The following is a 15,253-nucleotide window of genomic DNA, read 5'->3' on the forward strand; positions in this document are numbered from 1 at the left end:
GCTAGTGTCATCCCTTTGAGATGATCTACCATTTACCCTACCTATATTTTATTTGTATATCATTGTTTGCTTATCTTCCCTTAGACTGTAATCTTCTTGAGGAAAAGGACTATTTTAATGATTAATATTATTATAATTTATTGTTAATAGTCATTTATTTTTATTGATTATTAATAATAGTTTTCTGTTTGGTCATTTGTTTATGTCTGACTCTTCATGATCCCATGGACCATGGGGTTTTTTTAATCCTTGGGGTTTTCTAGGCAAGGATACTGGAGCACTTTGCCATTTCCTTCTCCTGTGTAGTCAGTGGATCCTTTTGTCAGACAATGAAAAATTAAGTGATTTGCCCAGGGTCACACCGCTAGGAAGTGTCAAAATTTGTATTTGAACTTAGGTCTTCCTGACTCCAGGTTCAGTCTTTTATTCATGAGTCAACTAGTTGACTTGCACAAAACTAGGAAATGTCTGAGGCTGGATTTGAACTTAGGTCTTCTTGATTCCATATTCAGTGCTCTTAACCACTGAGCCAGAGCTGACTCTATAATGACAATAATAATAATAATAAATACCATTTATATAGCACTTTAAGATTTGCAAAATGCTCTACTGATCTTTTATCCTAACAAGGTTTCTGGAAAGTAAATACCATTTATTATCCCCATCTTACAGATGATGAAACTTGAGAAAAGACAGGTTAAGAGACTTGCTCAGGGTCATGCAACTTGTAAATGTTTGAGGTCACATTTGGACTCAGATCTTCCTGACTCTGGGTCTATGACTAACTCCCTTGCCCCCTCACTGCCTCTAGCACTTAGCACAGGGCTGACGCCAAGTCAGTGTTGAATAAATCCTCTCTGACTTGACTCAAATTGTTGTTTCTGGGCTTGGGAAGTTGACTAGCAAGGGCCAAGACACAAGCTACTCTCATTTAGATGGATATTTTTTAACTCAGTACAATCATTCCTTGGTTCATTGGCAGCACCCCTGACTATCTTTTTTCATCTCCTGCCTAGTAGGTATATGTTGTGAGGACACTCAGGAATTCTCTGATTAGAAACTGAAGGGTGATAGAATTAAGAGCATTTTTCCCCTTTCTCTCTCCAAAATGCCCATTGGCTAGTGTGTGCCTTAATTACACCAAAGACACTATTTTTAGCTATTTTCCCACCCTATGAAAGGGCTACATTTCCGCTCAAGTTGAATCTAGACTGGGCTGAATCCAGTTGTTCCCACCAGCAGAGGTGGAAATTGATTCCAGCAGAGACTTTTCCTGTTGATCCTGTAGGAGCTGAGCTATGTTGTGGATTAACCTATTAGTCCTAGGATATCATCTGTGTGCTGAGGTACTTCACAGTCATAGGTACAGCAAATTGAGCTTTTCATCCTTCCTACTTTTATACTTCAGGCCACCCCCATCTCTTCCCCGATTGAGCATACCCCTCCTTATACCATGGTCTGCCCAATAGATGTTCCAGTTACTGGAAAAAAAAGTTTATAGGATTTTGCTGCCTCTGTTTCCCCTTGAGCCTTCATCGCCATTCCATCTCATCTAAATACATGCTGCATATGGGACTGGACATTAGCAAATATAGCGAACCAGAATTGCCTTTCTCATGTTAGTTTGCTTTTTAATTTAATTCATCTGAAATTAGCCCAGTAAGAGGGCTTCAATGTCAAACCCTTGTGAACAAAGCAAGCACATTTGTTTAAGTGTTCAAATGCAAGGTGGACCTGGCGGGATACATTTGATGTTCACAACTGATAGCTCCAATGTTCCATTTCCAAGGGATACGCCCGACCAGCTTTGCTTGATTCCACGCCCTGCCCTGTCAAAGACATTCAACTTTGCTTCCTTACTTATTATGCATGCTTACTATTAGTATCTGGCAGGTACTGTTCCTGAACTGAAACATGGAGGGAGCTTTTGGCCGGAAGAGGATAGTTATGTTAAGTGGTACCCTTTTATGAGGTAGTGAGATTATCTCATCTCATATGGTAGTTATTTCTGTAGTTAGAGGAGCAAAGCGTGTGTATTTATTTAGCACCTGTGTGCCAGAGCTTTGACAATCATTCTTTCCCTCCCAGGCAAGGATGGGGAAGGATAACATATGGGCAAGAAAGCTTGGAAATGGCAGGGATGGTGTTTCAATAATGCATTACATTTCTTTGCAGTCTTCTTTGAGGTTGGCATTGAAGCGAGGAGTAGGGGGGGAGACACAGCCAAACCTCCCCCCAATACAAGCCTTGATGCCATTGTCAGATAGAATTCTAGGCTAGAGAGTAGCCAATGTGGATTTCTTGGAATTTGGGAACTGTGAAGTTCCTTAGGGAATCATTTGGTCCATCCCCTTTGCAATACACTGGTGTCTTGTACAATGCCAACTACAATATGGATATTTACTAAATAGCAATGTCAGTAGTGTACAAATACATCTCCAGAATATCCTTGATATATTTGCAATATTGTGGTTCAGGAAATGGGGAGGGAATAGGGATGACTGGGAAAGGGATGATGTTGACAGTTTGAATTTAGGCCAAGTTCCTTATCAATGTGTGTGTGGGGGGGGGGGGGGGCTTGTGTATGTATGGATTTTAAAAGATAGGAAAGGATGAGGAGGGGACCTGAGAGGCCATCTATTTTGGCCTCTATAACTGCATAGTATGCAAATTCCTTCAATAATATCCAGGGCTGTGCTGCTAAATGTTTAAGAACTAGCTTTCCTAGAAAAAAATAGTATGCACTTTTCAGTTTAATCTACATTATTCATCCTTTTCTCTTTCTTTTTAGAAAAAATAATATATCAAGTCCTGATTTGTAGCATTTTCTAGTTTCTAAGATTATAAATATTCACACCAAAAATGTAATAATCATATCTCATGAGCTGGTTCAAACTGACTTGAGTGTACCACTGATAACATCATTGACAAGTGGTTCTCTTAAGGTCCTCCAATATTTAATTTCCCTGTTTTGGAGAATCTCTGGGTTGCCAAGGCCTTTGCTAAAATGCAGCACCCAGAACTCATAATGTTATTCCACATGCTGTCAGACTAGAGCAGAGTGGGAGGTCTTGCACTGAAATCTGGTCTTAGACACTTTCTAGCTATAGGACCCTGAGCAAGTCATTTAACTCCAATTGCCTATTCCTTACTACTTTTCTGTCTTGGCATTGATAGTATTGATTATAAGACAGAAGATAAGAGTTTTTAAAAAAGACTACCATTTCCCTATTCCTAGATATAATATTTCTCTTAATTTAAATGAATAAATAAATAAATGAAGTCATTCTAACTTTAAAAAAAAAATTCCATATCACTACTGTCTTAGAGTTGGCCTTAGTTCTAAAGGGGCCTAAGAACCCTAGGTCTTTCTCACATGAAATGCAGTCAAGTCTCATCTATCTCTTTATATAATTCTGAAATTCATTTTGTGAAGTCAAGTCTATAGCTTTATATTTTTCCCAATTAAATCTATTTCAAGCAAGGTTGGATTACCACTTGTTGAGAATGTTTGAAGATGGGATTAATATTTAATTTTTGATGGGGCTAGCTGGCCTCTAAGATTCTTTTTCCATTTTGAAAGTCTCTGATTCCTAAATTTGACTCAATAATCGGGCCTATCAAGATTCTGACTCTGTCATCTGATTGTGGTCACTGTCTATTCTTCCCTAGATTTCTGACATACACATTTTGTAAGCATTTTATCTATGTCTTGATCCAACTTTGATACTTGGATGTATTTTTTATTTTATAAGTATGGGTAGTATCTCCAAAGGGTCAGATTACAATCCTTCTAAAACTTCTCATCCCCTTTGATCTTATCTATGTCATCACATAAATCCTCCATGGTGGGTCCATCCAACATGCTGGCAAGTCCTCTTAAGTCACTTGACATTGCATATATAGCAGGGGAATAGACAAGGTGTCCATTGTTTATCCCTCATTCTCAGTAAATGACTGGCCCACTTTTTTTCTTGGTCAAATGTTTCTCTTAAAATCTTGTTTGTGCAGCTTCTTAAAAAAAATTTTTTTTTAAAAACACTAGAGATAAATTCTTTATTTTTAGAACTGGACTTTTAATAATATCAATTTCACAAGAATTGGCTAAATGCAATATTTGCAACTTATTTTTTGAAATTAATTTATTTAGTCAATTTAGAACATTATTTCTTGGTTACAAGAATCATATTATTTCCCTCCCTCCCCTTCCCCCACTCTTCCCGTAGCTGATGTGCAATTTCATTGGGTATTACTTGTGTCCTTGATTAGAACCTATTTCCATGTTGTTGATGTTTGCATTAGAATGTTCATTTAGAGTCTATGTCCCCAGTGTGCAGCTTCTCAACTACTCAATACTTTATTTGTAATGTGCTACAGCTTATTCATGCCTACCATATATTTCTCCATTTTCCTATAGATAACCTGCAATTTGTTTCTTCAGATAATCTGGTATTCCATGTTTTGTAGCTGAATAGTAGAAAGATAATTGTTTTCAATCTAAGATATTGAGGGAAAACATATTTATCATCAGCAGGCAGCCAAATACAGGATCCCTGGGGGCTCCCTTAGAGACTTTTTTTTTTCAAGAGGACATCAAGCAATTAATAAATTTTTGGAGATTTGACCATTCTAGCAGTTTTTTTTTAAATCCATCTAGTTATTTACAGGTCCACATCTCTCCACCTTTCTCACAAAAACAGAAAAAAGAGATGTTGACAAATGCTTTGCTATCTTCTAAGTAACTTTATCAAATAAAGTTGCTCTGATCTACCAGTTTCTTATTCTTGTTAATCAGGGAAAAAAAATAAAAGAACGTTAGCTTTAATGACTTGATCTTGATAAAAAGCTAGGTTTGTGTTGTTTGTCTGTTTTTTTTTTTTGGTTGGTTACCTTTTTTTTCCCTTTCTTGTTTGAACACTATAATATTTACTTTTTTTGGTTGATTGCCATTTTTTCTTTCTTTTTCTGAATACTGTAATATTTACTCTTCTCCAATCTAGAGGTAACAATAGCAGCTCAGAAATGTACAATTCTTTCAATACCCTGGGATATATTTTGTGTAGGCCTAGAAATATGAATTCATCAAGGGCAGCTAGATTTTCTTTAATTATCTTCCTACCTTACCTTAGGTATCAATATTCTATTTGCCATTTTTGTTCTGCCCTTTTTTAGTATAAAGTTGATTTTCTTCAACAAAGAAAACAGAAACATAACAAGTTGAACAGATCTGCTTTCCCTCTACTTCCCATTATCATTTACCTATCCATACCCCTCATTCAGTCCATTCATCTTCTCTAGCTATCATTCCATATCTCTCCTCTCTTTCAGAGGTAAATTCCTTAAGAACTTCTCTTCCTTCTTTTTCATTCCCTTCTTAATTTCCTGCAATCTGACTTCTAACCTCACCATTCAATGGAACTGTTCTCTACAAAATTACTAGTGATCTCTTAATTATCAAATATAATGACCTTTCCTTGATCCTCATCCTTCTGGACCACTCTGAAGACTTTGTTACTGTCATCTTCTCCTTGATACTTTCTTCTTACTTGACTTTCATGGCACTAATTTCTCTTGCATCTCTTTCTACCTGTGTGACTACTCCTCCTTTTCTTTGACTTGAGCTTAACCCAAATCATCTTCATACCTATCTGTGATAAAACCAATGGTTTCTTGATGTTTCTTCCCCAACACAGTTTCCTCCTCCTCTCCACAGCCTAAAAGGACACAATTTTCAAGTCTAAAGGCACCTAAAATGACCCAGCCAATGCAGTCAGTACATCTCATACATGGTGGGTGCCTGACACTATGTAAATCACCATACCTTGAAGTACTATTGACTATGCACAGTTTACAGATACTTTAGGGGAGTCTGCATCCCTAGAAGTTAAATGCCACTATATCTTTGCTGCATCAAGTCAAAGTATTTTGTTACATGTTGAGTGACTTGTGAGTGCCTCATTCTATCTCATCATCAAACTTAAACTAAGAGAGTGCTAGCTTTAGAACTTCATCTTCAACACTGACAGTGCCCCCCAAGACTCTGCCTTGGTTCTTTTCATTTCCTGCTATATTATTTCACTTAGTAATCTTTTTAATTCCCATGGATTCAATGATCATCTCTATGTAGATGACACTCGTTCTTTGTCTAGCCCTAACTTTTTTCCTGATATCCAGTCTCACATCTCCAACTTTCTGTTAGACATCTTAAATTAGATGTCCCTTAAGCACCTTTAACTCTATATGTCCAAAAATGAACTTGTTTTCTCAGCTCTTAAGCCCTGCCCTCCTCCTGCCTTCTCTATCACTATTGAAGGTCCCACCAATCTCCCAGTCACCAAGGCTTGTAACTAAGGAATTTGATTCTTATCCATATCATCACATAAATCATCTATGGTGGATACCAAACATGTTGCTCTAGCATGGACCTCATTCTTTCCTCTAACACTGCAATCACTCTACATTCCCTCCCTTCCTGATCCTGAACTATTGCAATAACAATAGCAGACTATTGCTATTGTTCTCCCTATCTTAAGTCTCTGCTCACTCCAGTCCATCCTCCTCTTGAAGCTGTCAAATTGGTCTTCCTAAAGTACAGATGTGATAGGCATCTAGGATAGAGCACCAGACCTGAAGTTAGGAGGGTCTAGGTTCAAATATCACCTCAGATACTTCCTAGCTATCTGACCATGGACAAGTCACTTAACCCTGTTTTCCTAGCCCTTGCCTTTCTGTCTTAGAATTGTTACTAAGAAAGTGAGAGCTATTAAAAATAATATTAATAAAGTAAAAAATCTTACTGTGTCACCCACTATTAAATAAATTCTAGTAATTCTCTATCACCTTCAGTTTCAAATATAAAATACTAATTGATTTTGAAATCCCTATTTCACCTGACCTCTACTTTTCCAGGCTTCTTCCCCTTTCTTCCTCTCAATACACTCAGTGATCCTATAAAATTGGCCTTCTTGCTATTCCTCTCATGAGACACACTTTCTCTGAACTATAGGTATGGCTGGAACTCTACTCTCCCTCATCTCTGCCACTTGGCTTCCCTGGCTTCCTTTATTTCTCAGCTAGAGATAAGGGAGAGAGAAAAGTCAAGGATGATTCTAAGAATGAACCTGAATCATGGGGTGCCTTGCATATAGAATATGTTTAATTAATTATTTTAAAATGTAATTGAATGATTAATATCCAATACTGCTGCCCTGGCCCCAACAGACCTTGTATCTACCATTCAATTCGAATAAGATATGCCCTACCAAAGACATCCTCAAGTCAGGAGTATTATCCCATGAAGCCTCAGTGTTAATCAGGAAATCAAATTGTCCTTTCTGTATTAAGATATATAGTTCATTAGCAATACTGTAGAATGATCACCTGTGATAGACTTGGCTACTCTCAGCAATGCAATGATCCAGGACAATTCTGAGGGACTTATGACAACGAATGCTATCCACCTCCAGAGAAAGAGCTGTTAGAGTCACAATGCAGATGAAAACATGATTTTTCACCTTTTTATTTGGGGGTTTTGGTTTTATATGATTATTCACTTACAAAAATGAACAATATGGAAATATGTTTTGCATGATAATACATGTTCTTCCTGCATCACAGCTATACTTTCTGGAATCTAACTCTTCAGCTATAGATAAGCAATTTCCCTTCCCCTCCCCTCCACCCACTTCTTTTTTTAGTTTAGAGCCCTTTTGATTATCTTAGCAAGATTTAGGAATTTGTGTCAAAATGTAACCCAACATGGTGAACCTTCCATTCTCTTGCTGATCATTTCCGAGGAATCTATTACTTTATATATATATATATATAAATATAAATATATATATATATCTTTTAGCTAATATGATTTTATTCATATAGTAACTTTGGGAGACAATTCAACACTAATTCATTTGATCTTTTTCCTTTAATGTGTGTATGAAATAGATATTTTCTATGACTTTGAAAACAAAGTTCGGATAACCATATCCTCAGGCTCAGGGTAGTTTAAGGAACATCTTTATTGAACTAAAGTTTTGTTAACAGTTTAGTCCTGCATGAGAGTAAGCTTTGATGTATTTGAAAAAGAAATGCTGAAGATAAGAATCTGGTAAATGTATGCATTTTCACCTTAGGTACCATGAAAACAACTGCCCTAATTTATCCTTCTAGCTGAAATTGTAGATTTTTTAGGGCAGAGAATTTAAATACTGATTTCCATTCATTTTCTCCAACAAACAACTATTAAAGCACCTACTACAATTAGTGTATTGTTCTGCAACAGAAGGAACGAAACAGTAACCAGACATTTAAAAGAATACAAGAATAAGTAAGACATAGTCTTAAATGAGATCATAATCCCAATACCTCACATACAGATGCTGAATAAATGCTTGTTGATTGATTGATTTAATCTAATGGTGGCATGTCCACAGATAAACATAATACAAAACAGAATATTATAGGGGCATAGAGGTAGTAGAAAGACCTATTCTCATTTTATAGACATCGCCTGAAATTCATAGAGCTTAAATATTTGCCAAATCTTACTCAACTATAAAGAATTGGCGGTGAAGTTTGAATTCAAATCTTTCTCTTTGGACTTCAGGTCCACTGATCTCTTCACTATATTTATCTGTATTTCAAAAATGTTGATTATCAGTAATATAATCAGTCATCTAATTATTAAATATATTTTGTTGTTCTGTTGTTTCAGTAATGTCCAATTCTACATGACAATATTTGGGGTTTTCTTGGCAAAGATATTAGAATGTTCTGCCATTTCATTCTCCAGTTCATTTTATAGATGAGGAAATTGAGGCAATAGGGGTCAAATAACTTGCCAAGGGTCACACAGCTAGTCTAAGGTCTGATTTGAACTCAAGAAGATTAATTTTCTTGACTCCAGGCCTGACAACTATTGTGCCACCTAGCTGCCTAATAAAATCAATAGAAGGATCTTCAAAATCATGTAATGAAGATTTTCGGTCCTATTAATGTAATGCAGAGTGATGACTAATTTTTTTCTTTTTTATTTATTTTATTTTCTTGCAATTACATATAATTTTTTTTAACATCCATTTAAAAAAGTTCCAACTTCTCTTCTTCCCTTCTCTTGCTACCTCATTGAGAAGGCAGAAAATTTCATATAAGTTATGTATGTGTGGTCATGCAAAACATTTTGACATTAGTCATATTGTGAAACAAAATGCAGAATGAAAACCCACAAGATTTTCAATTTGATGTCTAATTGGGTATTTAAATTTTATTCTTTTTTTTTTCTAGTTTTTCTCTTTTAAGTTTCATGCCTGAATCATTGTTATGCTCTTTCTGCATTTCATTGATTTAGGAGTTTAGAGATATAAATTTTCTCCTAAGTACTACTGCTTTGGCTCCATTCCATAAATTCTGTTGTGTTGCTTCATTCTATTTAATGAAATTGATTGTTTCTATGATTTGTTCTTTGACACACTCATTCTTTAGGATTATTTAGGTTCCAATTAATTTTTAATCTATGTTTCCATGGACCTTTAGTGAATGTAGTTTTTTGCATTAAGATCTGAAAGGAGTGTATTCATATTTCTATTTTCCTGCATTTGGTTGTGAGATTTTTGTGCCCTAATCCATGATCACTTTTTCTGTGGGTACCAGATGCAGCTGAAAAAAAGGTATATGCCTTTCTATTCCCATTTATTTTTTTCCAAAACCCTATCATATATAACTTTTTAAAAATTCTATTCATTTTCTTAACTTCTCTCTTGTTTAGTTTTTTCCTAGATTCATCTAGTTCTAAGAGAAGTTGATTCCACCACTGGAATAGTTTTAGCGTCTATTTATTCTTATAACTAATTTAACTTTTCCTTTAAGAATTTGTATGCCATTCAATTTGGTACATATGTGTTTAGCATGGATATTACTTCATTATCTATTATACCTTTTAACAAAATGTAGTTTCCCTACTTATCTCTTTTAATTAGATCTATTTTTGCTTTTGTTTGTCTGAGATCACATCATGATTGCTACCCCTCCTTGCTTTACTTCAGGTGAAGCATAATAAATTCTTCTCCAGCCTTTTAAATTTACTCTATGTGTATCTCCTTGTTTCAAGTGTGTCTTTTGTAAACAGCATATAGGATTCAGGCTTTTTATCCATTCTGCTATCCACTTCCATTTATAAGTGAATTCATTCCTTTCACATTCATAGCTAGGATGACTAACTGCACATTTCCCTACATCCTACTTGTCCTTCTCTCTCCCCCTCTTGCTCTCATTCTCTCTTTCTCTCCTTTCACCCTAAGCTTCCTCAGAAGTTTTTGCTTCTGACCACTACCACTCCCAGTTGTCCCCCACTTCAATCAGATCCCCTTTCTATTATCTCCTTTCCCCTTCTTCCCTGTAGGGTAAGACAAATTTCTATACCAAACTGAGTATAATTCTGCATTTCAGCTAAGTACAAGAAGAGTAAGGTTCAAGTATTGTCTGCCTGCTTCCCCCATAACTCCTCCATTGTAAAATCTCTTTTCATACCTCTTTTATGTCATATATTTACTCTGTCATAATTTACTCCAACTTACCTCTCCTATCACCCTTCTCCTAGAAATTTTTTTAATTTTATTTTTTTTAATATCATCTCCTAGAAAATTTTTAATTTTATTTTTTTTAATATCATCCAACACCCATTTGAATATCATCTATTTTTGAATATCATCTCACCACATATTCATGCTCTTCTAACCACCCTCATGATGATCAAGTTCTTTGGAGTTACAAGTATCATCTTCCCAGGGTAGGAATGTAAACAGTTTTACCATATTGAATCCTTTATGATTTCTTGTTCTTGTTTACTTAAAAAGCTCCTCTTGTAATTGAAAGTAAATGTAAAAATTTCTATTTAGCTCTTGTCTTTTCATAAGTAATGCTTAAAAGTCCTCAATTTCATTAAATATCCATTTCCCCCTTGAAGGATTATACTTATTTTTGCTGAGTAGGTAATTTTTGGTTTTAATCCTCATTCTTTTGTGCTCAGAATATTACACTTTAAGACCTCCAATCCTTTAATGTAGATATTATTCAATATTGTGTTATCCTGATTGTTGCTCCATGATATTTGAATAATTTCTTTCTGGCTTCTTGCCATATTTTCTTCTTGAGCTGGAAGCTATGGAATTTGACTAGAATATTCCATGGGATTTTCAATTTGGGATCTTTTTTAGGAAATGATTGGTGGATTCATTCAAATTTTATTTTTCCCAATGATTCTAGGTAATTGGGGTAGTTTTTTAAAAATAATTCTTTGAAAAATGACATCTAGAGTCTTCTTTTTTCCATAGTTTTCACATAGTCCAAGATTTCTTAATTTATCTCTTCTGGATCTTCTTTCTGAGTCTGTTGTTTTTCCAATGTAATATTTAATAATTTCTTCTATTTCTTCATTTTTATCCTTATTTTATTGTTTCTTGACAAAATACATGGTCATTAGCTTCGATTTGCCCAATTCTGATTTTTATGAAATTATTTTCTTCAGGAAGCTTTGAGGCCTCCTTTTCCATTTGGCCAGTTCTGCTTTTTAAGAGATTCTTTTCTTCAGCTTATTTTCTTACCTCTCTTTCCATTTGGCCAGTTCTGCTCTTTTTGGAATTCTTCTCTTCAATAGATTTTTGTGCCTTTTTTTTTAAACCATTTGGTCTGTTGTTTTCAGATTTTGTGGTTGTGTTTTGATATTTCCTGTCACCATAGTAGCTCTATCTGGGCAGATTCTTTCTTATTGTTTCCTTATTTTCTCTTCCTGTTTCTTGACTTTTAACTCCATGTTAAAGTTGGACTTTGCACCTAGGATGGAAGAAGCATTATCCTAAGCTTCCGGTTTTCCATACTTCTATTTCCAGAGCTAGTTCTGGAAGTCTGTAAGTTATTGGTTCTTCCAAAGTGGTATGATCTAAGGAGAGGTGTGATCATTTCTATCCTGGTCTGTAAATGACCATAAGCACTCTTTTCCATCAAGAAACTGTGACCAGGGTACCTATACCTGCTATTTTTACTCCACACCCTGGGACTGTGACCTAGCAGCAGAGCCCTGCTCCCATTGCCAATAAAGGGTCCCCTTTAAATTCTTTCTGACCAATTCTCCAATCTCCTTACCATCTGCGAACCAAAAGTACTATCAGCTGTCACTATTGATTTAGCCATCCCCAAAGTCTACTGGTACCTTGATGAGGTGCAGTCTATATTTGCATAGAAGGTGGGAGGAGAATTCCAGACAGGGAAATTATATTCACAAAGGTGTAAGGGTGGGGAAAATACAAGTATATTGACAGTGAATCAATTTGACATAAAGTTTATGTAAGGTAGCAATAGGAAATACTCCTGGAAAAGTAGTTTGATTGTATGACCTGGGCAAATCACTTAACACAAATTCCCTAGCACTTACCGTGCTTTTGCCTTGTAACCAATATACAGTGGTTGATTATAAGATGGAAGGTTAGGGTTTTTTTTTTTAAAAATAGTTTGAAGACTGATTGTGAATACCAAAATAATAGCTTGTATTTTTATAGTAAATTTCAGCCTACTAAGCACTTTTTCTCTCAACTCTGGGATGAAGGTAATGTAAATATTATTATTTATTTTATAGTTGAGGAAACAGAGATTTTAAGTGACTTGCTGACTGATAAACATACAGGTAGCAAATAACAGATTTGAACCAGAATTTGAACTCATTTTTTTTTATTCCCAACCAGTGTTCTTATCCCCTTGCCATTCTCACCCTCAGGCATTGATAATTTTGAATTAAAGTGAAGATAGTGGGAATCCAGTTAAGGTTTATGCATAGGTAAATTACCTGATCAAAATAGTGTTTTAGAAAAATTATATTAAACCAGGCTATAGAAGTATTGGAGGAGTTAGATACTTGAATTTACTAGAAAGGATTTCTTTTTCTCTCTCCCATTCATAGTAAGGTTAGAATTTGTAATTCATTCAGAATTTTCTAACAGGGTCCTCTGGTGGTACCTTTTTAAAAAAATCTTTCCTGGGTGGACTCAGCCAGTCATGCCCACACCTTCATTCTATTCCAGTCCATAGAATCCTGTTCTCTTGCACAGCAGGTTGCAAGCATTTGTTTTTAACTGTTTGGAAGATAAGTGATTATGAGTCTTTGAGTAAAATTTTTAATGAAAAAGGTCTTTGAAAATAGTAATAACCTTAAAGGTGTTTTTGTCAGATGAAAATTAGTTCACGTATGCCTTGTGTCCCGTAAAATTTTTTTTATATCTTTTGGTTTCATATCACATTCATTTCTGAATAAATAATAACTCAATCATATTGTGCTTTAAGGCTTTACAAAGTCTTCATATATGATAATTCATTTGATCCTCATCTCAAGAACCTTCTGTTATCCTGATTTATCAATCAGGGAAACTAAGACTGAGAGGTCTCATAACTTTAAGGTCAGCACTTTATCTATTCTACCACCATCCTAACTCTAAATAAAGCTCTTCCCTTTTCTACAACCCAATAAACTATTCTTTCCTTAAAACAAAGAATTTTTTTTAAAGGAAGGAAAGTGCAATAAAATCAATCAAGACATCAGATGAGTCATTATATACAATGTACCACACCCATAATCACCCACCTCTGCATAGGAGTTCTATTTCTCATTTCTTTATGTCCAAGATCCATCATTATAATCACACAGTATTCAGTTTTGATTTTTTGTTCTTTCCATTTACATTGTTGTGTTTATTGTGTGAATTGTTTTCCTGGTTCTTCTTACTTCATTCTGCATGTCCTTATCTGCTTCGGAGAATTTATTTGTAATATTCTATTAGTTGTATAGCACCATTTGTCTAGCTGTTCCCAAAGTGATGTCTGCCATCCATTTTCATTGCTGGTGATAATAATACACTTGCTTAAAGTATAATTTCTACCTTCATATCTAACCAGTTTATCTTTCTTCTCTCCCCACCTTCCCCTATTTTGTAATGTGGCTCCTGCATCAGGATGATGACATGCTATCAGGAGAGGAACAAGCTTGGAAGGAAGTTCAAGATTCCTTGAAAAAAGTTGAAGATCTCCGGGCACAAGAAAGTATCCTTTCACCAAGAAGTCAGAATGAGTCTTTAGGTCTGTTTCCATTCATTTTTTGCTCTCTTTTTTATTGTCTTTGGTTGGCTATAGTATTTGATTTGAACATGGTGCTCATGAAGCCAAGACAAGGGACTTGATCTCCATGTAAGGAACAGTCCAATCAATGACCACAGAGTATGTTCCTCACCCTTGACAGCCATTGTTCCAATGCATGGCTCAGGAAGATAGTGTGAATGAATCAATGAATACTTTTCAATTCAAAAAATACAGTTTATTCCAGAAGTCTTAATGCAGTTTTAAACTCTAAAACTGTATTTAATAAATGTCTATTGTGTTTCAGAGATTGTTCAGCAATCAAGATGCCAATGTATAAATGAAAACAGTCATTGGCAACAGGAAGTTTACATTCTATGACTAATAGAGCTTCACTGTCTCTACCAGATGAAGCCAAGATTCATGTTTTGAAAGGTCACTAAATAGCATTAGCTTTATATGCAAAGGACAGACTATTCCTGAACCTCATTACCCCATCCTCCTATCCCCTACCACCACCACCTCAGACAGAAATCATTTAGTATCCTTTCTATTCATGGGTATCTCTTCTCTTCTTACTCTCCATATCAGGAGCTCCATATCAGTCCTGGAAGACCAGAAGTGGAAATATCATCAAAACTGAGAATTCCAGTCTGGTTCTGCCACAGACCATATTCCCCCAAACAAAAACCAACTAGTCAACATAGGCAATCAAATGAGCTTATTTTGTAAGACCCGTTTTCTGGAAAATCTTACTTTTCAAAATCCATTCTTAGCTTTTTTTGTCATTTATAATCATCCTTTGTTCAATAACTTTATCAGGGACTCAACTCAAAGAATATGGGGTAGATGAAGAAAAGGGAAATGATCAGTTTATAGATGTTAATCTAGGAGATGAAAAGCCTTTTCATTTGTTTGTTTCTCTTTAATTGTCTATAACTAGAGACTTAAAAAGCAAAACATAAAACATCAAACTTTAAAGTTTCTTAAGATCATAGATCTAGAGCTGACCCACAATTCTTGAATATCCTATTAAAGTCTGAAGTTTCCCTTTCCTCATTTTCCTGGTTCTTCTATAATCATTGCCTAAAAAATATACATCCATAGATATAATGTTTAAATTTTACATAATATAAAAAAT

At 35.2% G+C, this 15,253-nt stretch overlaps 1 protein-coding gene across 1 annotated transcript in view; it reads left to right on the forward strand.

Annotated features, from left to right (window-relative positions):
- Window positions 1–15,253, forward strand: part of SMYD3 (SET and MYND domain containing 3) — a 1,068,189-nt gene that overhangs the window by 873,942 nt on the left and 178,994 nt on the right. Inside the window, exon 9 of the mRNA XM_056816053.1 lies at window positions 13,992–14,079. Coding sequence (XP_056672031.1) covers window positions 13,992–14,079 — 88 coding nt within the window. The remainder of the gene's footprint in view (window positions 1–13,991; window positions 14,080–15,253) is intronic.

This window comes from Monodelphis domestica, chromosome 2 (genome assembly GCF_027887165.1).
Source record: "Monodelphis domestica isolate mMonDom1 chromosome 2, mMonDom1.pri, whole genome shotgun sequence".
In the NCBI taxonomy this organism is placed as follows: domain Eukaryota; kingdom Metazoa; phylum Chordata; class Mammalia; order Didelphimorphia; family Didelphidae; genus Monodelphis; species Monodelphis domestica.